This window comes from Mizuhopecten yessoensis, unplaced genomic scaffold (assembly GCF_002113885.1).
Source record: "Mizuhopecten yessoensis strain PY_sf001 unplaced genomic scaffold, ASM211388v2 scaffold11043, whole genome shotgun sequence".
NCBI classification, from domain to species: Eukaryota; Metazoa; Mollusca; class Bivalvia; order Pectinida; family Pectinidae; genus Mizuhopecten; species Mizuhopecten yessoensis.
The window spans coordinates 309,047-335,164 of record NW_018408850.1 but is presented as its reverse complement, the minus strand read 5'-3'; the positions used below and the strand labels follow the sequence as shown (position 1 = coordinate 335,164).

General features: G+C 35.9%; 3 protein-coding genes across 3 annotated transcripts; 2 read left to right on the top strand and 1 right to left on the bottom strand.

The window, feature by feature from the left end:
• Nucleotides 1–139: 139 nt before the first annotated feature.
• On the top strand, nucleotides 140–7,968 carry LOC110464930. The gene is made up of 7 exons (XM_021520408.1): nucleotides 140–565; nucleotides 1,434–1,614; nucleotides 2,396–2,510; nucleotides 3,130–3,194; nucleotides 4,509–4,771; nucleotides 6,604–6,784; nucleotides 7,716–7,968. The coding sequence occupies exons 1-7, from the start codon at nucleotides 386–388 to the stop codon at nucleotides 7,829–7,831; spliced, it is 1,101 nt and encodes a 366-aa protein (XP_021376083.1). The 5' UTR covers nucleotides 140–385; the 3' UTR covers nucleotides 7,832–7,968.
• Nucleotides 7,969–8,069: 101 nt separating this feature from the next.
• LOC110464937 lies at nucleotides 8,070–16,283 on the top strand. Its single transcript, XM_021520423.1, has 3 exons — nucleotides 8,070–9,906; nucleotides 13,678–13,858; nucleotides 14,377–16,283. The coding sequence occupies exons 1-3, from the start codon at nucleotides 9,727–9,729 to the stop codon at nucleotides 14,490–14,492; spliced, it is 477 nt and encodes a 158-aa protein (XP_021376098.1). The 5' UTR covers nucleotides 8,070–9,726; the 3' UTR covers nucleotides 14,493–16,283.
• Nucleotides 16,284–16,786: 503 nt separating this feature from the next.
• LOC110464936 (prostaglandin reductase 1-like) lies at nucleotides 16,787–24,173 on the bottom strand. Its single transcript, XM_021520422.1, has 9 exons — nucleotides 23,371–24,173; nucleotides 22,354–22,399; nucleotides 21,741–21,800; nucleotides 21,482–21,646; nucleotides 20,560–20,677; nucleotides 19,436–19,588; nucleotides 18,959–19,064; nucleotides 18,179–18,297; nucleotides 16,787–17,455 (listed from the first exon to the last, which is right to left on the bottom strand). The coding sequence occupies exons 1-9, from the start codon at nucleotides 23,549–23,551 to the stop codon at nucleotides 17,345–17,347; spliced, it is 1,059 nt and encodes a 352-aa protein (XP_021376097.1). The 5' UTR covers nucleotides 23,552–24,173; the 3' UTR covers nucleotides 16,787–17,344.
• Between the last annotated feature and the right edge of the window lie 1,945 nt (nucleotides 24,174–26,118).

The window sequence follows — 26,118 nt, the reverse complement described above, 5'->3', positions numbered from 1 at the left end:
TACACAATATATTAAATGTACCGCGATGTAATAAAAAACCTGATGTTATAGCAATTCAAACTAGTCGTGCATGAACGCCCACCCGTTTTACCATCTCACGTTCCAGATAATGATCTATTTCTACCAGTGGCAGTCGGCTGTCAACAGATAAATGCAAATGCATCACTTTTGCGCTTTTAAATTTCCCAGTTTCACGCTTTAACGATTGTATTGTTTTCAATGGAAAAGTACATTACAGACGTATCATGCTAAGTATTTCACAATACACCGAACCACGTGATGCACACTTGCCTGCAGATATTACAAGTAACAGGTAGGAGTATATTGAGGTCAAACACATCGCCGTTCACTCAAAACTCATCCATACCTATACAGAGGTAACAACATGGATAAGGAAATGATTGGTCTTATTTGTAAAGTGACGGCTACAACTTCTGCAGGCCTGTTCGCTGGTAGTGGATTGGGCAGTAACTTCACGACAATGCCGGCTATGTTGAAGATTGAGGATACATCTGCATTACGGGTTGGGTGGAAGCACCACTTCCTCCTCGGGAAAAAATATATGGTAGGTAATACACGGGGATATCACGTGGTAAGGGTCAAATCTTCAAAAGCTACATTTAGCTTAAATTGTAGTGTAAATTCTGTAACCCTATTATGCACTCAATACAATATAGGTTGTAAGATAATGCAAATGAAGATAAATGTGAGTTTTAAAGAACTTGATAATACGTATACTTGCAATGTTGGAGGTCGAAGGGGGCCAAATATCACATTATAAGGTGACTTTTGTTGCTTTGTGACTCTAATTTATTTTAACTCAGTATACCCTTTCAAAATTGGAAATATGTACATTAAAAAAAACTACATTGTAATTAATATTGTGCATTTATCATCTCACTGCCCATCACCGAGGTTATAGAAAATGTGCACATGTTTGTCACCAAAAGCACCAACACCTTTTTCTATTTCTTTACTGATGCAAGCATTGCACTAATTACCACGGCATTTCATCATTGTTATAATCTTTAAACGATTTGAACAACTTTCAAGATTTATGGACATTCCCACCTTCTTATCGATCGTTTTTTTTACACATATAGTATATGTACATTTATATTATGCACCTGTCTCAGAATACATTGTTTTTTCTGTTTTGATCCAAAAGCGCAGGATCGTTGTGAAATATTTTAGCACCATGAAGGGAGTTAAAAGATTCTCTAAGACCATTGTTTCCTTAAAAATATTCGCAAGTAAGAGGCAATTAAGAATTCATTCTAACTGTTTCAAGCTCCATATCTCCCTGTTTATTTGCTTAGACTTGAGAAATAGAAAACAATAATTATTTTTGGCTGGTTTATATGTGTTACATGCTACTGTGTTTGATGTGTTAAATTGTTGATTAACTCATTTTGTTTCTATCATTACTACAGGGTCGGTGTGCACAGCTTAGTTTCCTAGCAGGATGTTCGACCTGTTACCTTGATACCACGGAAACCAAATACTACTGGCTGGCTGGTGCTTTTTGCATGTTTTTCATATTTCCCTTCACAGCAATAGTCATGATGCCCGATATCCAGAAATTACTGAAAGACGACGTCATAGCTACAAGAGGTAATAGCAAATTATTATTAGCTTGGTAACGTTATTTATATAATTTTAAAAATGGGCAAATTATCCTTGCGTTAGTGAATAAAATAACATAAAACAGAAGAAATTTGCATTTCTCATTCTGACTCCTCAGGCACAATTAATGAAAACAGTAAAGGGTACAATCCAAAAAGCCACTTTACAAATAAAAAACGTCATAACCTTAATACGGTGACATATTACTCCAACCTGTCGCATTGTTCCGACAAAGTATAACATGCATAAATAGGTGTCTATGTAAAATGTAAGGTTGGTGAGAAAAGAAAACTGTAGTCATACATGCACCTGCTGGAGAGATCCCTTTTGAACAGTCATACCTGGTAAAAAGAACATTTCTTGTAAGGGATCACCTGTGTTCAGAAACGATTTTAAAAATCTCCTTTACAGTCATTGTCACGTTTACGATCCTTGTATATAGACACCTCATGCCTCAAATAAAAGATCCCCTGCTTGATTTCTGCAATGTGTTTCTGAATATATGCCTAATACTTGCGAAAGAATTAAGTCGTTATTCCAATTTTGAATGTTGTGTTATCAAAATCGATTAGAAGGAAACTAATTTCCAAGAAATGTATTATATCAACATTTGGCAGGACTTGAATTTATAATTTTAAGACTACATTATGATGCAGAACCTCTTTAAAATACAATGTATGTTTAAATCATCTTTTATTTTACATTAAGAGACCTTAACGAAATAGAAACAAAATATTGGTATAATAATACTTGTTAATATTATTTCTAGGTGTGGATTGGGTTCGATCCAGCATCAATACATGGGACAAACGGCACTTCAAACGCAGCATGGCGTCGACAATTGGTTTCGGAATCTTCTTGTACGCCCTTTACAACAGGCAGTAGTGTATTCCTCACTAGCGCGGTCTTGTGTGCATCCTGTCGTGATATTTTTCACATTCTTTCTCAACGAATAATAGTCGGTGCTTGGTGAGATGAAATAGATATTTTTTATACCTAATAGCCAAAATAGGCAAAGATTATCTTAGTTTCTGTGAAGTGACTTGTAATGCAATATTTTTCGGAGAACTTTGTAAACAAACAATTTGGTTAAAATGAAAAACAAACAATTAATAAAAACAAAGAAAGTGCGGGAGGATTTTGTTGATTCATTGATCTTATACCGTTCGTAGTTTTGAACGTTCGATCTGTTTAAGGCTCTTTCAGGCACGAACGTTTAAAAGCAATATTTGTATGGTGTATATAGGTAAGTTTTGAGACAGTGCTTTTTATGATTTTGCAGTAAGCTCCTCGAATAATCGAAATAAAAATGGTAAACATTCTAACAAGATAATGCTATCAACACCAAAAATTCCAAACACTGTTCGACTTCAAAATGCTAAACAATTGAGCCGGTTGTCCCAATACTTAGAACAAATAATCCAATTGCCCCGCTTTCCAGCCACTCCCTATCTGGCTGTCAAACTGTCGAGCCACCTATGAATTGATTGTCCCATTCTCCAGCCACCCATCACTTGATCACTTAATGGGATTGATAGAAGCAAGATGTTCTACTGAGAACGGAGATGGTTGGATTGACATTGAAATTATTTTCTTTTCACTGCAAGTTATAAATGTGCATTTATAAATCGTTATGACTAAAAATGTAACATCTTTTGTACAAACTGACCTGTTATAAAGCTGCGGGGAGAAACATATTTTGAGAGTTCATATATTGTTTAAACTTTCATAGTGAAATCTCCATTTCAAATATGATAAAACCAAGAGAAACAAAGTTACATTCCACAATATTTTCCCTGTTAATTATGTTACTTATGACTTGAAGGAATCACGTCACAGCTGATTCATTTTGATTGCATATCGTATTAGATAAAGATGATTTTTTATTAACAGGAATAGGAAATCTACAGCGACGTCATAACTAAATAGGAAAAATATAATTTAAACAGCAATATATTTATCATTTCTTTTCTATAATATTTAAATAGATTTAGATGCACTTACAACTTTAATAATTTTCCGAAAATAATGGTCACTGCATTTTTATAACTCTATACAATATTTACTAGCTATTTTATCCTATTGAAGTTGTAAGCTCACTGTTGAGTCCATTTTGTAATGTTAAAAGAACAAACAGTTTGATTTGTATACACTGGACAAATTTTGTTCGATATACTTGACATTGTAGAATTAACTCAGAATATCATCATTAACAAACGGTTTGTTTGCCATAGTTGCAAATCATTCCTTCCAAACATTTGTTAGGAATATTTGTTGGTTTGAAAGATATAGGTGAATGACAACCTAGCATTGAAGGAACATATACATTTTCATCAAAATAAACATATGAAATGACCTAACACAAAGCAAAGACTTGTTCATAGATCTAGAGAGGCCAAGACACATACAAACACTCCAGAGCTCGAGGATTCTCCTGGTTTTTCGTTCGGGGTTTCGTGCATAAAAGGACATTGTAGAGTTTCAATCTTACATATAATACATATGTACTGTGCTGAGAAAGTATTTTTATATCGAAGATGAGGTATGTGATGTTTTCATGAAGAACATCAACAACAACAGCAATAAAATCATAAACAAAAAATAATAACAAAAACAACTACAGTAGGGAAAAAACCATTTTACATAAAAATTAAAGCTGACTACGCTTTAACTATCATGCTCTGACGTGTGTATTAGCTTCCGACCTCTGTTAATACAAATGGCCGACATGATTAATAAATTTGCGACTGGTTTAGTGCTTGTTAAATGTCTTATGTAGCATAAAATCATCTATTAATCATCAATAATGATGAAATGATTTTAGATATTTCAGACGTTCCCCATTAAATTGATAGTACACACATAAGGTACCATGCTACCTTGACCTTCCTTCTCCATATGCTCCAATATATATAGGTCTTTACACTGCCTCGCTCACTTACACAGTCTACACAGTGTTAACAACATGGAGAAGGAAATGGTTGGTGAGATTTGTAAGGTGTCGGCGACAGCATTTTGCGGCCTGTTCGCTGGTAGTGCCCTCGGCAGTAACTATACTACAATGCCAGCTTTAATGAAGATAGAAGATACGTCAGCATTACGGGTGGGATGGAAACACCATTTTCTTCTCGGAGCAAAAATGATGGTGAGTACGTGAGCAAGGCACGTATGAGATAAACGCTTTCAAAAGTTCATGATTTTGTATTCAGGTTTTAGAAGTGTATGTGTACATATAGTTATAATGTTGACACAGTCTCGTCTCGCTGTGTTTGTTTACATGTATATATTATTCACACAGGCGAACTGGAACGGCATTTGACCTCGAGTTGTGGGACATTTAATGGTCTAATCTATAAAAAATGTACAAGAAAAGTATACTTGATCTTTATATATACATGTAATTTAACAAGACTGTTTAACCTGTTTGCCTCCATTAAAACTATTACGAAATGTTGTTAAATATCCCCTTCAGCTATGAAGAGGGGGTATAAGGATGAATATTCATGTTTGATATCGGGAAAACGTCATATCCCACAAATATGATAAGTATGTGGACGATGTCTTCAATATTTTCTTCTGAAATGCAACTGTTTGAACCGATTGAGCTGTAGATATACAGATTTGGCGAACAACGCTACGGTCATGCGGAAAGGACCAACGGTCAGAGACCTAGATTTTGTTCGGGGACACCACTCCATTCCTGTTATCTATGTAGGGTAGTACGATAAAAACGTTGTGTTTTCAGGCCATAGTTAATCCTAACTTAGCTTGGGTATTCTAGACCAACATTGTTTTGTAACCAACCAAAGTATTTTTCATACCAGACTGGTATCAAAATCGATTAAAACAGGCAAGATATGAACAAAGAAAATTATTACATGGAGACCCTTGGAAAAATACAGAAAGAACAAGACCAGGTGTTAATGTTTGATTACAGATCCATTCAATTGTGTAGAGAAACTCGTTTAAAGTAACATTTCTAAAATTATTTGAGTAACTATTACGGATTTGGAGTTGATTAACGTTTAAATAGACATCAACGCAATCATCAAACTTTCTGATGACATTTAAAATGATCTATATGTTATTGCAATGAATGCAGGGAGGCTTTAAATGAACTTTCAGCCAATGATACATATTTTATGGATTTAAAAAAAACAATCTCCTATATGATACTCTCTGTTTACAATAACTAATACGTCTGAATCGTACGGATTTAAAGGAGTCACATATTGACTGATGATAATTGTACAGTAGAACCATGATCCCTTTATATAAAAGTCAATCTATTTGGATCGTTCGATATACATTAAGAGAACTACATATGTACAAACATGTGTATTAAGTTTTTGAAGACCAGAAATTGTCAAACTGCGTATAACGAATTCAGTTTTAGGATGTCTGTTGTGAGCAAAATAGATGGACCCGATTCATGCATTGTTAGGAAGCATGTTTCATATGAAATAACGTGTTATAATTATAAGTCTTTATCCACATTTTTGTACAATGATAACGTAATTATGCCAAACATTTTTACAACAAAATATGACCGTTTGAACTATTGGTATGAGCACTCTATGTAGAGGTACGCAGTGATACATGAGTGATAGACACACAGATAATTATAACAATATTACCAGCAGAAATAATGTGCAGTTATCAGAATGTAAACGTTTATCCCACTAGGATATCAAACTCAGTCAAGGAAATTATTAAAAAGGAAAATTAAAATAAAAAAAAAACAAAGTAAAAATGATATAACGTAACCGGCTTATGGCACGTCGCTGTATATAAATATTTAAAAGTATGTACAGTGTCGGTGTTTAAGCCCAATGTCGAACCATATCATTATTCAGACTACTTAATCACTGTCTTATATTGGACTGCCTAATTATTCAATCTAATGCATTATTTAATTTTTTGTTTGTTTGATGAATTAAACTATTGTTTTGTTTTTATATTTTTTGTCACATGCAGCCCTGTCTCGCATTGGGTAGTATGTTATCTGGAGGTGTGGCCTGCTACCTTGACAATACGGATGCCAAGTATTACTGGCTTGCCGGTGCTGGATGCATGGCTTTCATTTTGCCCTACACAAAAGCAGTTATGCTCTCTGACATCCACAAACTACTCAAAGATGACGTCATAGAAGAGAGAGGTAATTATGGGATAGTCAAACTTCTTCACTGTATCAGAATTCAGTGTAATACAATACACTCATTACAACAGATCGTGATACATAATGTATTAAAAATGAAACACTAGCACTGGCATATTTCATTACACGTTTGATGTAGGCTACGTATGATCTTTAGAAATTCAACAAAGTTCTTTTAATTGTACTAAATTCTGATTGTAAATGTCCGTGTTTCTTCGGCCAATACTCCAGACTTTCAACATTTTACACAGATGTCTTTGTAAAATGAAATTCTGTTGTTTTGGCCGACTGAGGAAACTCGGGTTTTGTATCATCCGTTTTAATATTAATGTACATTTATGAATAACTAGGTCAAGTTGATGACCTATAGAATAATTTAGTTTTTTAAATTAATATTTGTTTTCAGGTTCCTAATTAAATGCTCTAGTAATATTTCTCCGTGGTGGTGTTGCATACATCTAATTTGTCCTAAATTTTCCACATAAAAGGCTATAGCTTAACATGTTGGTATGTGAATTGGATCTGAAAAAATGAAACCCAACAGAATAATTAGTAAATCAGTAAAGAACTGGTGGTTTTGTTTTAATCATTTAACTTAACTTAAATATATGTGTAATTGTATTCAAACTGATCGCCAACTAATATGAATCATGACATTGTCAAAAAATCAATAATTGCTTATAATTAGGTTAGAGGACTAGATCAAACTTTTCTTTGGCTTTGTGTTTTCGATCCAAATGTAGAAAAAAAAAATCATTTCTGTTGAGCATGAAGTTATGGCTAAACAGAATGTGTGTATGTTTATTTTTATGTATGTAATGAAATAATGCTGTTATAAAAATTAGGTTAGATATAAAGTGAATGCTATGTTAAAATGATGTATTTTGTAATACATACCTCAATTTAGTCATTTACGTTGTGTATGTTGTAGGTGCAGACTGGGTACGAGAGAATATTAACACGTGGGACAAACGCCACTTCGTTCGCAGCATGGCATCAACAGTTGGATTTGGGATCTTTTTGTATGCCTTGTACAACAGAAAGTAGTTCTATCACACAACTTAGGACCACTATGAATGTGTTATTGTATCGTTGTGTTGACGTTTAACGTGTATTAGTGCTTGTTCAAACGAGAAAATCTTTATAATTGTGTGTATCTTTCATAGTAAATATGTGTATATCAGTGTGAATGAAAAGTATACGATTGTCTGAACGGGATAACTCAGGAAACTCTTTCATTTTCTTGCACTTCTTTTTACTCACAAATATGTTTCTGTTTGTTTTTGAAGATGAGTAATGCAAATCATATCTTTCGAATCGTCAAAAAGAAATTGCAATTGGATTTTCAAAACATCTGTGTCCCTTAGAAGATTTTAAACTAAAAAGTAATGTCAATTTTTTTTACAAGAGTTGATATTTCCCTGACTATCTTTAAAAATAACTGATAGTAGTGGATATCATTAATTTAATATTGTAAATTCATTATTATCCCCCTTAGGTGTTAAGTACCCCTAATTTTTTTATAATATTCATTTATATCTATGTCCAGTATTTGCAAAAATGATTTTAACGTTTATGTAGAAAAACTATGGTCTAAAACATCAAAAGTAATAACAAAAATATTAATTGAGGTATAACGTTCAGATTAATATTCATTTTTTAATTTTGAGATGTATGTCACCTTTCTACGCCATGTATCTTCTGCTTCAAAGGAGTAACCTGTCAAGTAAATATAATATAAACATGTGTATAACTAGCTTAATTCATTGATAATACTTTTGAAAGGAAACAAAAAATAGGTATTGCAATCGCCCTGTGCTAAATTATTACATTATGTATATTAAAGGTGTACTCTTCAGGGAAAAACTCTAATGCAGATCACATTTATAATGTGTTTAGTAGCATATATCTTGAAATGTGAATTGTTTTCCGTGTGTGTATCGTGGAGCTGTAGATGACAATGTTTGGTATGACTATGACGACCATTATTATACAGTAGTTAAGAATAAGTGTACCTCTTAGGAATATCTGGGTAAAGTAACATTACACAAGAACACATGAACATTCTTAATATCTGTATTAATATAGATATGTAAGTACTTTCTGGACCATCCATTTAAATGGTGGTTCATTAAATATAGGCATTTTTTCTGATTTTGTAGAAATTCTTACTGCTTTATTTCATCAGATTAATGACGTTTTCGTCTAATATTGTGCGAATTGTGCGTTTTATATATTTACTGCTGTAGTTCATAGTTTTACTAGAAAAGTATTTTAATAAAACGTTTCTATTAAAATGCTGTCAGTGCTTCTTAAAATATAATGGTACATGAAATTAATGTATTCAATGACCACGCGCGATGTGTGACAATGCGTGAGTAACAACAGCTTAACCACAGACCTGGGACTACGAGAGGTTCTACTTAGACATTGGATCACAAGTATTTATATCAACACCTCTGTTAAGATGATCCAGTGAATCTATTAGTTGTAATTTAGCAAAAGTAAGTCACGGGAACAACAAAAAATAAAACCTGTTTGCTATGAAGGTTGAACAATTTGCGAAAAAGGCATTATTTAGTTATTTTAAATACTGCCTATTGTAATTTGCATTCAAATACTAAGAAATTTTTGAATATAATGAACATTTTTGTCATTCCATCAAAGAACTTGATATTGATTGTAACCCGAAAAAAATATTAGAAAATAAAAATATATTCAAAACCTTTTACAATTAACAACTACATGTACATTTATCTTAGAAGAAATAGACAGGGTCAAAATAGTTGGTTTTAAATTTCCTGTCGGTAGAGCAAACAACTCAAGTGGGTAGACTGTTATTTACCATAGCAGTGTAAACATGAACACGTGGCAATGTAAACTGACCTCGACCTTTGTGTAGCTCATTTCACGGTCAAGCAGACACATGTTCTAGCGACAATATGGAGAAAGGAATGGTAAGCGACATTTGTAGTGTTGCGACCACAGCGTTCGCCGGCATGTTTGCTGGTGGTGCTGTTGGTAGTACCGTATTCACCATGCCAGCCTTAATGAAGATTGAAGATACAGCGGCAATGCGGGTGGGCTGGAAGTACCACATCCTCTGCGGGTCCAAGTATATGGTATATTCGCCTGCTTAATGTATGTAGTGTAAAACACTATCAAAATATCTTAAATTGTTACTTAAATAGTATAAATGCAAATATCTCTCAATATAATAATATACCCGTCATAGCAAGCCTGTAAATATACTGCCTGTTACTTTTTAGAGAACAAAGAAAAGTGTCTGTTTAATACTTACCCCACAGGTAACTTAGCTTATAAAATAAAAAAATAAACACTTAATTGTCTATTTATCAAATTTTAGGTTAATATTTAAAATTCATTTGTGCATATACACATCATAAGTCATACATGATGTACAATACAGATATAACAGATAACAACTAAATAGTAAGACTTAACAGTCAAATATAGCAATACTGATACATTTCATTTACATTACACGTTCTAAGCCACCAAAAACAAGACAAGCTGAAATATGCCCATATTTCCCCAAGTCGGCATTATGAATACGAGAAAAGATTAATGAGCAAATAATTTCTATTAGCAAAAAAGCATGGAAAAGATATCAAACCACTTGAATATGAATTTTTGAACGGCAGAGATATTCGGTATTTGTTAATACAGTACTGTAAAAATGTAATGGGGTTTCCCAGACTTAAAAAAATACTTTCATCACTTTCCCATTCGAGGACCAATTTTTGAATACATTTTTTGATTCCGTGATGTAATATGCAAAAATAAATTGTATGACGGTAAAGTGCTAAAAATAATGAAAAACATGATTGATAGAGTTTCTCAAAACTGTTTTTTGTGTTAAAACAGACTGTATTAGTGTAGCGAATCTGTAACGCAGTTTACTGAAGTGAACGGTGCAAGTTCGAATCCACGTTCAGATTAACTTTTTTTTAACATTTAGGCATGCAATATTTTCCCTTAATTAAGTAATGGAATATTTTTCAAATCCATGGAACATTTTATTGATATTTCAATAACATGTCATCAAATTCCTGCACACATGGACAGTACAGCTACCCTTTGTAGATAATACATCATTTTAAATGATATTTATAAATTGTTTTACCCTCCAATTGGCACTAGTAATTTTATTTATTATTTAAACACAAACAAATGATGCCGAAATAAAAAAATATATGTGGGATTGTTGCGTTATAATAAATAAGGTCAAGCAAAAAAAATGTTATTATTGCAAATATACACTACAGTCCGACAGTCAAGTGTCACACATTTCCATCGTTTGGTGCTCAAGGTGTGCTTACAGATAATGGTAAAATTCATCATTATCTCACTTATTAGCATAGGCTGTGATCACTTCTAGCTCACCAGGATGGAAATAATTATAGATTTTAAAGGATTTTTATGATAGTTATTATATACTTCTAACATCTAGGAATTTAGATGAATTTCTTTTTTTAAAGTTTAATTATCAACTGTTAAACACCACATTCTTAGTCACACATAATCATTCTTACTAGGTGTTAAGGCATCTTATTAAATGTTACAATAATAAAGAAAAGTTTCATTTTATAACTATTTATATTACTATTTTAATAATATGTTTAAAGAACAAAATAATTACAAAATAAAACACATTTCATCTTATTATATGTCATATCAGCAGCACAAGGACTACAGAATGGATATATTTAATATAGATACATTTATATATATAAATATTATTGAAATATTTCAAATTAACTTTTGCTATTAAAAAATTATATGATGTATTATTAAATTATATATGATCAGCTTCCAGCTTAGATAGAACACCACCCTATAGCTACTAGATAGAAGGGTTAACCACAGGTAAAAATAAAAGGTAAATACAGGTAGATACTGCCAATACTACTCAGAAACAGACTATAATCCTTCTAACAACATTCTCCCCCCATGTTATTTTAAAAAGTGGAGGAACTGAGAACAAACTGTGTATACAAAATGTAGAGGGCTCGTTGTTTTCTTTCTATCGGGACACCGTATAAGTTAAAACAGGGGAAAACGTGTTGGTGTCCGAGCTAAATCGGTTATGCCACAGCTTGATGAAGTTAGCCGCGAAAGGGCATAATGCAGTGAGTGTGGAGTTAGATACGCTGAAGGCGTCCGGCGTTTTAGTGTGGTCAGAAAAAACAACTTCAGGCTTTAGAGCAGGTTTGCAGCCACGAATTCGACAGCCGCACGTGGGAGGTCACGTATTGCGTCACGTAGACAAGACAGGTATATCTGCTTTCACAATCGGCGTAATCAGACAGTTATGACGTCAAGTACTGCTTCCAACATTCCCAATCACCGTCGCAACATTAGTCCACAAGCTTTAATCCCTCGGATGACTGATGTAGGGATTACGTTCTCACCGACCATATCGTGTGCCTCGATTGACCCAACGCCACATCCAAAGTCGCTCAACGTGGGCACGATTACATTGACGATGATCTCTACGACAGTGACTATTAACTGATGAGTTTCAATACCTACACTATTCCTCAGATGGCAGAACGATTGATTAAACATATTAGGGTGGCCGGATGGCGCGGTGGATAACGCACTCGCCTTTCACCAATCCGATCGCGGTTCGATTCCCCGATCGTTTATAAGTAGTTTAAAAATATTTTCATTTCCACCATTTACACATTTAACAGTTTTCAAGTATAGTATTACTAGGATCGGAAAACAGGCTATTAGCCTATACTTATTCCTTTTCTCTATAGGACGTTACGGTAAATAAAACATTGACATTTTACACATAGCAATGATAAAAGATGGACAGAACGGTTGGGCAAAATTTGACAGCATAATGAAATTTCATAACGAATATGGCACATCGACTCGGTTGAACACTTAGTTGAACATCAGTCGTATAAAGAAATGTTAAATTCATTATTAACCCATAAAAACAACGAGGTGGGTTGATATTTTTTTTGTGAAATGATGTTCGTTAAGTTAGCAGCATTTCGAATCGGGGGAATCTGGAATGAGTATTTCGTCTCTATGATAACCTTTAAGTTCGGAATTTGTTTTTTTATAATATATCATGCAAACGAAAATCATCACTCAAACACTTGCCAGTTTAATTTTTGTTTACCTAAGTAAATATTGGCTATGGTGTAATACACTGTAACACAATTAACAAAGACAGAACCAGCAGACAGACATGAGAGACGAGGCAGCGGTGTAAGTCCAGCATCACGTCCACCAATACCTATCTACATGTAGCTACAAAAATAGAAAACGATCTGCTTTGGAAAAACAAATAATTCATGATCAATGGAAATGAAACAGGAAATAGTTGTGTGAAGTATATACAGATGTGTAATACTAGAGTAAAACGATTTTACCTCTGCTCAGCATCACTCAATAAATATCTCATGTGAGTGCTATAGACTCCAAACGCAGTCGTGGGAGTTGATGTTAGTTTAAAAACACCTTTCACCTTACAATGTAATAATGCAAAGCTTTAAAACCGCTATATGTGTAGACGAAAAACATGTTTTTTGTAGGATTTAAGAAATTGAACCAAACGAAACTAATAGAACTCTGTTTATTTCAAACTTAACAGCTTGACGCAATTCTGTGCATACATGAAAACATATGCTTATGATTTAATAAACAGACACTCATATTTTTCAGTTAAGCAGACAAAGTATATTTAAACCTCCGCTTTTTAAACGGAATGATTTACAAATTGTTGCCATTTCAATCTAAACAATAGACAATAGAATATTCTATATCCTACATGTGAGTAGAAATCGACAAGTTGTACAAAAACTTTTTTTTTTTTTTTGCAATAAACATTCGTTTAATTGTTTTAACAGCCCAAACTTGCGATGGCCAGCATAGTGACCGGAAGTGCAGTTAGTTACCTTGATGACACGGATAACAGATGGTATTGGTTGGCCGGAGCAGGAGCCATGTTATCCGTCATTCCATTCACAATATTTGTAATGCTTCCTGACATGAACAAACTTCTCAAGGACGATGTCATCGAGCAGAGAGGTAACAGAATGGCTTATCATATCTAGGTTTGGGCAATGTAATGAAATTTCGATTAAAGTTGTAGAATTTACGGAGCTTTTTCGCTTGCTTTCATTTGCGCCCGAGAAAACGACGGAACAATCAGAATGCGAAAAGGTCATCATGGTCGAAATTGTTTGAATTTCGCAATACATATTTTACGTATGCAATAATTGTAAATATTTATTTTGTAAGATGCAAATGACTAATTGAAATCATAGCGTAAATGCGACAATAGATATTGACGTGCGCTTTTTGTCTTCTAATAATCGCTATACGATACCGCTTGTTGGAGGATCCAATAGATCATGGTTATAACAAATTTGAATGTATGTACATCTTTTTAACTGTCACGGGTTAACGTGCATCAGACAGCCGAGCAAATTATGCCACGTATAGATAGATAGAGTTTGTTAACTTTATATCGCGAAATAAGGTATTTTCATATATAACAAGTTATACAGTATTGTGTTCTTCTCATTGCTTGCTTTCAATTATAGGTGAGGAGTGGGTTCGAATAAATATCCACACATGGGAGAGACGCCACTTGGTACGCGGTGTAGTGTCATCAGCTGCATTTGGGATCTGTCTGTACGCCTTATTACGAAGAAACTAAATATCTTAGAGCTATATTCATAGTTGGCGTTGTCGATATCAATGTGTGGCATATCATGCGTAGTTCAAGTTAACTTTTACTTATAGAAGTAGAACACCTTGTCTGTCTCGACAGGTGGATCTGAACTCGACAACTACTACTGTGATTTACTGCTGGAAGTTAATCTACAGCTAGACGTAATATATTATTCACACAGGTATGATTTTTTGATTTTTGATTATCTACATGAGTATATACATTGTATGCGTGTTTGCGCTTGATGAACAGTTTTCTGCTTTTCTGTATTATTTTTTTCACAATTGTTTATAAATATTCTCTAGATAAAATACATAAATACCTGTCAATGTATATAAGTATTTTCCATGTCTTTTTATTAAAATCGTTTGTAGCATTTATTTATGTTTCTTAATTTACACTTTTAATATTAACCTATTTTCTATAATAAACACCCCGTTATAACTGAATTGTTATATTATTATCGCTAATGATGTGATACTGGTTTGTCCGAATACTTACAATATGTATGATATATATATATATATCATTCAGTTAATACATAACTACATAAATACTGATCCAACAATAAAGTAAACTTATGTGGCTAATTTGTGCCATTTCGTCCTTTCGTCGAGATTGAATGTTTTTTATTCTCCTCCTTTCGTCGTTTCGTTCCTGTACTTCTTAATCCACGTCATTTCATTTTCCTTTCGCACATTTGATATGGAAATGAACGAATTAACGAGACTTAAGAAGTGATAGCATCGTCTTCCGGGTCAAAAGGACGAAATGACTGCAATCAGTCAATAACCTTTACAACCAGATAAATGGGTATATGTTGGAATTATCCTTGTGGTTATTGGACATTTTCATCACACACATTGCAGACATACATTGTCCGAGATACATAAATGATAAAAGCAAAATAGTTATTGACAATTTTTTTCTTCTATAAAATCTGTAAATTAAACCCTAAGAATAAATAGTGTTTCGGTGACATTTATAAATTTACACATGTAGTCTTTTATAAACTGACATATTTTGATCAGCTTTAAATCCTTTAATGGAATTAATGTAGATGCAACCTCTAGAATTGTCTAAGAACGAGATTTATCTAAGTACTACTGTAGATTTATCTAAGTACTACTGTAGATTTATCTAAGTACTACTGAAGATTTATCGAAGTACTAGATTTATCTAAGTACTAGATTTATATAAGTACTAGATGTATCAAAGTACTACTGTAGAATTATCTAAGTACTAGATTTATCTAAGTACTAGATTTATATAAGTACTAGATGTATCTAAGTACTACTGTAGACTTATCTAAGGGTTTTTGAAGACCATGGCAATAAGGCCTCACACGAGATGAGTTTTCATATTTGTTCTGCTAGAGACAGAAATTCGACAGCGATGCATCCCATTTAGCTTTTGAATGTATTTCAAAGTCCAAAACCGTTTTGGCAGGCAAATATTCCCTGAATAATATCTCAGTGGCGTTACATCGAGTGTTCCAATAAGTCTATTTGTTCACATTAAATTCTCGTTGACAGTCAGCCTTTCTCCTTGATCAACCACAGGTTAATAATGTCCATGTGAAGTCAGATCTGGTGGTTAGAGACGCCTAGGTGATTCGGTGCCATATATCGAAACTCACAAGTAACAGACACGATGTATCGACTGTTGTTGTGATCCAAAGGTTTGAGAGAACAGCTAAGTTGTGTAATTGAACAGTCTGTAACAACATAGAAGGTATCGATAGACAGATTGATAATGTAAATTGAATAAAAAAAAGATATTGCATTCCATAACATACACATGGAGTTAATTGGTACTGACTTTTCGCCTGTAAACAAAGTTGGTGGTCTTGAAATAAACACTTAATAGTATTTTGTCGTTTGTATGGTGTTGAATTGCATTACTGTGAATAGAGTTGATGTTCTCAATTAAATAATACATAAGAAATAAACTTATCAAAGTCTACACTTCGTATTAAGTTTTCTGTGATGACTGATGTAGTCGTTTCAGATGTTTATACTTACAGATTCCTTTCCTCCTTCTCCATTAACGACTGACAAAAGGATCATGCTAAGGTATTCCGAGACGCTTGTTATAATGTTTAGAAATATATATATATGCAGAATAAATATTAACCACTGTTTGCTTGCCTACTGAAAAGCCAATTGCCATTTGGGTTGTATTTTGCTGCGCATTCCCTTGGTTTCACGAACGTTCATATGCGGTACTTTAGCAATATTTCCTCTGTCGCAGTTATACAAAGGTTTTAACCAACAGTGTTTTTTATGATTCGATATCATTTATTTGTCAAATGAAAAGTTGTCCTGATATTTTCACATTTACAAGTATTTTAACAATTCACCCTTCTGGTGGAGACCAATCTAATTGAAATAAGACATGTAACTCCGCTCCTCTACGATAGAATCTAATACCAGTATCGGGGTGTATCGTTTAGGAGTGGAAAAACAAGTCTATTTTTTTTTTAAATTGGGTGGCGATTGGGTAAAACCTGCTCCTAAATATCAGTAAGTATCTCCTGTACTTTCAGCAGATAGGTTGACAATGACATCACTTAATGAAACCCAGAGAAACTGGGGCAATGATACCAGTATTTGATATAATCTTTTATACGAGAACTATTTATATTTTATCAAAAACGTCTAGCAAATGTTTGACTTGTACAAGAATAGGCTGTTTATCTTTGTTCTTATTTGAGTTTTAACAATTGTCTCTGTGGAAGAAACCACAGATTCTGTTTGAGCTTATACAACAAAGTTTATCAGGAAAACGTGTTGTTTTCTTAGCGATTTAAATAACGATTAAACTGTTTATTATTGTTATGCTTTAACGAGGGCCTTTCCAGTGCAAATTCCCTCAAACAATCCCATAAAAGCCTGGGGCATAAATTCGAACCCCTCCGTGACTGTCTCCCGATGCTGGAGTTTCCCCTGTAAAGAAAAAGCTAAAGTCTTACATGGCTTCACAGACGCATCAGGAATTGATATGATTGAAAAAAACTCTTCAATTGTTTCGTTCTTAATTACATGTCTACCATTTAATTTGCAATTCGTAGAACTCTAGAACATATAGTTCCGAATGGATAATACTTCATCGTCAGTGGTATGTATCATATTTCCTAAACAACACAAAACAAAAACATACTTAAGTGCATCAACTGTACATTTCCTGACACGAGTACAGTGCTAAAGCGCAGTGGTCTTATATCCCTATGCTATTTTTATTATACGCCAATGACATGTAAGAAGCTATCAGAATTTTGAAAGTTAAGCATTGAACAATGGTTAATTAAACTTAACTCGAACAAGTGTAAATCCAGGGAAATAAAAAACAATAAGACATCATTAGCATCCTATCATGAACTGGGAGTAGTGACTGATAACGAACTGAACTTCTTTGTAGATGGTAGTACATGTGCAAAAATGATGACCGGATCAGAGGTGGAAAGACCCTAGCACGGCAATATATATGAAAAAATAATCCTAACTATGTCAAAATCTCAACATGACCTCAAAAGAAACATGAACAGAAGCCTATAAGCCTCCTTCGTATGCATTCTCCTCCCCATCGTTTATCTTACTGAATAGAAGTATCGCTCAATTTTACAGATGTTAATAATTCCTAACCAACGAAACTGATGTATTCCATCTTACCTGTTGTATCCAGCTGGCCAACTGAGCCTCTCCATCTCGCCATTTTGGATACGTGTCGTAGATAGAAAAGCCGGTTACACTCATACACTTTTTGAGGATATCTTCAAACAGATAAGGACCTGAAACAAAGAGAACTACCTTGTTGATAAAAATAAAAATAATAATTCGAGGTTCTTATATACCACTTTATCACAACCTTGTTCGTAGGTCGTCTGAAAGCGGTTCACAAATTATTATCCGTGGTTATAGGGCATTTGCAACCAGCCAATATATTTCTCAACTCCCTGGGGAGCATACAGCCGGGGCTGCCATTTCATTGCTCACAGCTGGCATTTAACAGTTCTAGCACTGCCCCACCACGTACTCATTTACAGCTGAGCAGACTGGAACAAGCGAAGTTAAGTATCTTGCTCAAGGATACAACACAGTGCTGTGACGTGACTCGAACCCGCAACCATTCGGTCACGAGGCTGGCGTCCTACCACTAGAATACCGTGCCTCCAACACACACATCAGTACATCTTCATGCTTCAGAGTTGTGTCTGTCTTGCCTTGCCTTGCTCGTAACACCCAAACAATGTATGTCATGGTTAATTAAATTTTGGTTAATATGATTATGATTTCAATCAATAACATGTTACCATTTAAAATGTTACTGACTGTGTTTATCTAGCATAATATTTATGAATTTTGCAAGGACATCAAAATTACATGGATGTCATGAAGGGGGAAATATGTCATAAGAAAGAGAAAAATGAAAGGGAATACGTATAGAAATACCTGTAGATTTCCCAATATCGTTGTAGGTTGCAATACTGCCGGCAATTAGCACACGTGCATTCCTGTGCATGTGCTGGAGCATCTGGGTACTTAAACATCCTCCGACCTGTAAAATCAAAACGTTGAATTGTACCGCCGAAAACAGGAACACAAATAATAATTAAAACAAATCTTCTTTTTTCTTGACAGAGACCTTTGAGATCGTTTTCAAGAATACCTTGAAACCACAACACTGGTCATTGCATGCGCAACACCACATACTTATAGAGACACAATTTATTACTATGTTTATCAGTCAGAAAATATATCATTGAATTATTTCCTCACTTGCATAACGTCGGTTTCCTTTTGAACAAAGCTGGTCTCTTTAGCACTAAACATTTCCCCCTTTACGCGTTAAATACAATGATATGTTAACGCAGGCTTAGAACTATTGACATATTGTTCACACCATACCAATAGGTTCGAAAGTCTTACATTGTCAAAGTAACAGTTGACACCACTGGGTGCTGCCATGGAGAGGGCCTCGTCAATGTCGACCTTTTTGTAATTGAAGGCATGGTCGAATCCAAGCTCCGTCAGCCATCGGACTTTATCGTCTGTCCCAGCGAACCCGATCACAGTACACCCCTGTGAAACAAGATACAAGTGGCTGGTATTCATAGTAGCAATTGTAATACATAAAGGCGTATCCGTTAAAAATAATGTTATAGAGAAAGGTTCAGTATAATTGGAAGTTAATTCAATAAGGCCACTGATAGGCCAGCAATGGCCACGCAATGTATCTGACTTTATACACCCCTGTATCCGCTGAGAGGCCACCGCGATCATTTTGAAATTCGACGTATTGGTTATAAACTGTTACACCTGTTTGTAATCCGACACATACTAGTTACAATCAAACATAAACAAAATCAGACCAGAAATACAGACATTTAGTTCTGAAAGTTCTCAGCCAATCAGAAGCCATTGAAACCATTTTGTTTTATAGAATCTGGTTAATACGTGTATGTTCTTTTCACAATGTTTACTATCCACTAAGCACCATGCAATCACCACCTACTATGATCAAAATCATATCAACAAAACAGAATTAATCCCAGCCAATTAGATGGAATGGATTTTGATCACCTTGGAGTTTAGACTAATCGAAATATGGCAATATCAAAAAAGAAATTTTGCCAAGAAACGCTTTACCGTTGAACTCAAATGAGAGACTTGGGTAAGTTTTACACCTGGCAAGTACAATACAAATCATAGTCTACCTTCTTTAGACTACTACGAAGAGAGCCATCTATCAATGCAAAGAGAACTCAGCAGCCACAAGAATTCGCCTATCTTAGACACAACTAAGATATTTGGGTATTACGACGCCAACTATTGCATTATGTTGTTTCACGTGCTGCATTGTAGTACTATAGATTCAAACTTAGCCTAAGTCACTGCAATACTCTACGTATATAGATAGTATGCGTAAAGAAGTAAATAAAAATATTATTTTAGATTGACTATTTGAAGAAAACAACGCACATGTAATCCATAATTTCATAATTCTCCAAAGTAGAGAGCATATATTCTTTGTGCAAAGTTCAACTACTAACTTTCATTTTTGCTAACTGTCCGACCACACTTCCCACGGCTCCGGCAGCCGAGTTCACGAGCACCGTCTCCCCTTCCATCGGCTTCAGCTTGTCCTCCAGACCGAACAGCGCCGTCAGTCTGAACATACGTTGTATACAAATTAACTCAAACTGATATAGAGAAAATTAAAATCAACTAATCGTGTACAATGTCTTCAATCTGTGACTAACAAATACATTTCAATCCTTATTCCAAAGTTTATTATGTTGAGACGCTTTCCCCGAACATAACATTAAGAATGCAGCCCCTGTATTTCCTTTCAAGCAGTATGCAATAACAATCACTTAGCACGTTATAAATCCAAGGTCTTCCGCTTACGAAATATATCCTCTACGTATCTCTGAAATCTACCGTGACATAATGAAAGGCCTGTGGAAAGCTATTCGATTGATTTTAGGTATAAAATTATTTCCAATCGCTTGGCTGACAACTGTCGTTTGAAGATAACAGAGGAGCGCCACACCCTACCTGAATGTCTGTCGATTTTACCGTTACGTTGCTGCGCGATTTAATTGATACTCATCAAAAATATCAGACTAGCCTACTTTTATCATTTGCGAGGTGTCTCGATTTGATTATGACATATTCTAGGGGTACAGATCTAGAGAAGATGTGTATTGTGAGAGAAACCATTTGATATTGAGGATGGGAAGAAGACGGCAGCGAGCGAACTTCCCGTTCTAGTATGTTTTCTCTTTGAGCTCTGTCGAACTTTTGTAACTTATTTTTTCTTTCTTTCGTAATATATATTTGGGAACCATGCCAATCGGTCTCTAGTTCCGTCACATACATTGTTGTTGCTTGTTTGTTTGAGTGGTTTTACATCCACTTCACTACCGAGTATGCCGACATGCATGGAACAGTCAACACATGATGACTTACCCGGTCACCCCTGCAGCCCCCAGGGCGAATGATAAGGGGAGATCACCTAGTTCAGGCATGGTGTCAATCTGTGTCACGTCTGTGACGAGGGTGTGTGACCGCCAGCCGGATGACAGGCGTATGACCTCACCGACAGCGTACTTTGGGTTCTTACTGGCGATAACTCTGAAATGGACAATCATATTTTCTAAATATACCAAAAATATATCAATTGAAGACTTAATTATGACTGAACTTAATGGAAGCCGTGTTAACTTGCCTGGCGATCTGTTCCCCCACAAGTGTATCTCCTGGTTTCATCATCACATTGCTCAAGAACCTGTAACATAACAAAATATTTAAAATGATACAGCATCGGCGTAACGATACTTTACATTGGTGAATAGCCGTGTTTAACGCATGCGTGCTCTTCAAAATGCGACCTCGTATTGCAATGTAAAAAACCGTGTCACTACGTCAAAGACGATATGCATGTCAAGTGAGGGAATATTTCGTGTACATGTGAATATCTCATTTTACAACAATTATTATACAAGTTCTGTAACCTTATACATGTATTAATCACCCTTATTGACCCGGATGTTAGCGCACAGGAAGAAACACCAAGTGATCGGGCAAGTGACTCCATACTTTTTCAGATCCTATCGGGGAATCGAACCCCGACCGTCTTGGTGAAAGGCAAGTGCGCTATCCATTATAAGCCCATCCGAATTCCACATCATCTGTTTTCGGTTTTAAACAGAGAGTATTGCAAACAGTATCTAGAAAACATATCCCAATCTAAAGTAACATTATAAATTAGAAAAAAATGAAAAAACGTGGTAGCAATTTATCTGTACGCGGATTTTTAGAAAGAAGATGAACGTTCTCACCTAATATAGGGATCCACAGATAGGTATAACGCCTCGCACAGCACCCCTGTAACATAAACGAGAGGAGAAAAATATCAAACTCATGATGGTTAACATGAGCAGGGGTCCTTCAAACAATGTTTGAACAGATTTTGACTAAAAACTCACATTTTTAGTAAGTTTGTCTTATTGTATACGTGTTTGCTTCAGAGTCTTTGCGTGTTATATTGGCACCCCTATACATCTAAAATTGATTTATAAAGATAATATTTCTCTCTCCCCCATGCATGATAATATTTATCCCTCCCTTCCCGGTCCCATCCTTTAATTGTTTTTTTCAGTGAATTGTATCAAAAGTAATTCCCGTTTCCATTGAAGTTATATCTGGAAATATTTCTAAAATATATCTGATAGTTATATAATTGATAGGCATCAGATACTCTTATAATGAGAATGTCAACGTATAATTTGAACAGACCTATTTGCAACTGATTTAAGTGTCATTTCAAGTGTTTCAGTAGTTTTGCTTTATCGGTGTCCAACTGTTGTAATCTTATTTCTGAACGTACACAAATTAAACACCGCTGTGTGTGTGCAGCCTGCTGTAAAGAGTCGTTCCCATGCATTTAACAGCTTGTAGCTGAGGAAGGATATGTATACAATGTAGGAACTTGTTTACTTTGAATTCATCTTTTTTAACTGAATGGAAAATTCAACAAAACAAATACAATTGGTATTTGTTTATCATGTGAATAATCAGAACATAATGACATCAAAAACTCAAGTAGCCTCGATGTTTAAAGATGTAGCAGATAAGGTATTTAAACCTCATTGGTTCACAGACACTAGTATATAGCCTCCTCATTATATGGATGTATTAACAGGAGATCTGGAGGCTAAAACAGTGTACTTGTGCCTGGTTCATAACGGATAAGGGAGATAACTCGTCAAAACTAGGCCAGAGTAATCCATGCGTTTCCATCCGCCTTCAAGTCAAATTTTAAGTGTAGCTTCACTTTGATATCATGTAAAGCTTACCTCCATCGTTGACCTCGTCTGGGATCGTTTCTTCTTCCAGGGAAAAGTCACTCTCCTTTGGTTTTCCCACAAACTGTTTCACCAACACCCACTTCTTAGCCGTTACCATTTTGTTAACCCTGCAGTATGGCTGAACTGGTATTTCCCTCCAAAAGGGGTAATTTATACCGAAGGAATTCATTGAGGCATGAAGGATACGTTACTGAATTTCGTTTTTTATCTTATTTTTAACTTTGAACGGACCGTTTACAATGGGGTCATACAGGATGTTTATATAAAGGGGGAAATGGGAAAAACAAATGCTCTGGAGGTCTTATATATTGCCACAGGTACTGGACACAGGGGTGGGGGGCAAGTCACCAGAAAAAAAGACAGTGCCAGCTATGCTAGAGTGTCACCCAAGTAATCAGGAAAAAAAGACAGTGCCAGCTATGTGACAGTGTCATCCTATTCATCTAGAAAAAACCAGTGCCAGCTATGCTAGTGTTACCCCAGTCATCAGGAAACCATACAGTGCCAGCTATTCTACAGTGTCACCCCAGTCATCAGGAAACCAGACAGTGCCAGCTATTCTACAGTGTCACCCCAGTTATCAGGAAAAAGACAGTGCCAGCTATTCTAGTTTTACCTCAGTCACCAGGAAACCAGACAGTGCCAGCTATGTGACAGTGTCACCCTATTTATCTAGAAAAAAGACAGAGCCAGCTATGTGAGTGTCATCCTATTCATCTAGAAAAAAGACAGAGCCAGCTATGCTGGTGTTACCTCAGTCACCAGGAAACCATACAGTGCCAGCTATTCTACAGTGTCACCCCAGTCACCAGGAAACCAGACAGTGCCAGCTATTCTACAGTGTCACCCCAGTTATCAGGAAAAAGACAGTGCCAGCTATGTGACAGTGTCACCCTATTTATCTAGAAAAAAGACAGAGCCAGCTATGTGAGTGTCATCCTATTCATCTAGAAAAAAGACAGAGCCAGCTATGCTGGTGTTACCTCAGTCACCAGGAAACCATACAGTGCCAGCTATTCTACAGTGTCACCCCAGTTATCAGGAAAAAGACAGTGCCAGCTATGTGACAGTGTCACCCTATTTATCTAGAAAAAAGACAGAGCCAGCTATGTGAGTGTCATCCTATTCATCTAGAAAAAAGACAGAGCCAGCTATGCTGGTGTTACCTCAGTCACCAGGAAACCAGACAGTGCCAGCTATTCTACAGTGTCATCCCAGTTATCAGGAAAAAAGACAGTGCCAGCTATGTGACAGTGTCACCCTATTCATCTAGAAAAAGACAGTGCCAGCTATTCTACAGTGTCATCCCAGTTATCAGGAAAAAAGACAGTGCCAGCTATGTGACAGTGTCACCCTATTCATCTAGAAAAAGACAGTGCCAGCTATTCTACAGTGTCGCCCCGGTTATCAGGAAAAAAGACAGTGCCAGCTATGTGACAGTGTCACCCTATTGATATAGAAAAAAGGCAGTGCCAGCTTTGCTAGCGTCACCCCAGTTATCAGGAGACCAGACAGTGCCAGCTATGTGACAGTGTCACCGTATTCATATAGCAAAAACAGTGCCAGGTATTCTAGTGTTACCCCAGTCATCAGGAAACCAGACAGTGCCAGCTATTCTACAGTGTCACCCCAGTTATCAGGAAAACAGACAGTGCCAGCTATGTGACAGTGTCACCCTATTCATCAAGAAAAATGACAGTGCCAGCTTTGCTACAGTGTCACGCCAGTTATCAGGAAACCAGACAGTGCCAGCTATGTGACAGTGTCACCCTATTAATCTAGAGAAATGACAGTGCCAGCTATGCTATAGTGTCACGCCAGTTATCAGGAAACCAGACAGTGCCAGCTATGTGACAGTGTCACCCTATTCATCTAGAAAAAAGACAGTGCCAGCTATGCTAGTGTCACCCTAGTCATCGGGAAAACAGACAGTGCCAGCTATGTGACAGTGGCACCCTATTCATATAGCAAAAACAGTGCCAGCTATTCTAGTGTTACCCCAGTCATCAGGAGACAGTGCCAGCTATGTGACAGTGTCACCCTATTAATCTAGAGAAATGACAGTGCCAGCTATGCTATAGTGTCACGCCAGCTATCAGGAAACCAGACAGTGCCAGCTATGTGACACTGTCACCCTATTCATCTAGAAAAAAGACAGTGCCAGCTATGCTAGTGTCACCCTAGTTATCGGGAAAACAGACAGTGCCAGCTATGTGCCAGTGTCACCCTATTCATCTAGAAAAAAACAGTGCCAGCTATTCTAGTGTTCCCCCAGTCACCAGGAAACCAGACAGTGCCAGCTAAGTGACAGTGTCACCCTATTCATCTAGAAACAACCAGTGCCAGCTATGCTCGTGTTACCCCAGTCACCAGGAAACCAGACAGTGCCAGCTATGTGCCAGTGTCACCCTATTCATCTAGAAAAAAATAGTGCCAGCTATTCTAGTGTTACCCCAGTTATCAGGAAACCAGACAGCGCCAGCTATTCTACAGTGTTACCCCAGTCATCAGGAAACCAGACAGTGCCAGCTATTCTACAGTGTCACCCCAGTTATCAGGAAAAAAAGACAGTGCCAGCTATGTGACAGTGTCACCCTATTCATCTAGAAACAAACAGTGCCAGTTATGCTAGTGTTACACCAGTCACCAGGAAACCAGACAGTGCCAGCTATGTGCCAGTGTCACCCTATTCATCTAGAAAAAAACAGTGCCAGCTATTCTAGTGTTACCCCAGTC

What these genes read in the sequence shown, in the direction of transcription:
- LOC110464930 (XM_021520408.1), top strand. Translation starts at nt 386, where the DNA reads ATGGATAAGGAAATGATTGGTCTTATTTGTAAAGTGACGGCTACAACT. An exon ending in CGACGTCATAGCTACAAGAG is followed by an intron (nt 1,615 to 2,395) that starts GTAATAGCAAAT and finishes TATTATTTCTAG; the next exon opens with GTGTGGATTGGGTTCGATCC. An exon ending in TGACGTCATAGAAGAGAGAG is followed by an intron (nt 6,785 to 7,715) that starts GTAATTATGGGA and finishes TGTATGTTGTAG; the next exon opens with GTGCAGACTGGGTACGAGAG.
- LOC110464937 (XM_021520423.1), top strand. Translation starts at nt 9,727, where the DNA reads ATGGAGAAAGGAATGGTAAGCGACATTTGTAGTGTTGCGACCACAGCG. An exon ending in TCTGCGGGTCCAAGTATATG is followed by an intron (nt 9,907 to 13,677) that starts GTATATTCGCCT and finishes TTGTTTTAACAG; the next exon opens with CCCAAACTTGCGATGGCCAG. An exon ending in CGATGTCATCGAGCAGAGAG is followed by an intron (nt 13,859 to 14,376) that starts GTAACAGAATGG and finishes TTTCAATTATAG; the next exon opens with GTGAGGAGTGGGTTCGAATA.
- LOC110464936 (XM_021520422.1), bottom strand. Translation starts at nt 23,551, where the DNA reads ATGAATTCCTTCGGTATAAATTACCCCTTTTGGAGGGAAATACCAGTT. An exon ending in TCTGTGGATCCCTATATTAG is followed by an intron (nt 21,801 to 22,353) that starts GTGAGAACGTTC and finishes GTTATGTTACAG; the next exon opens with GTTCTTGAGCAATGTGATGA. An exon ending in TGGCCAGCTGGATACAACAG is followed by an intron (nt 17,456 to 18,178) that starts GTAAGATGGAAT and finishes TTTTCTTTACAG; the next exon opens with GGGAAACTCCAGCATCGGGA.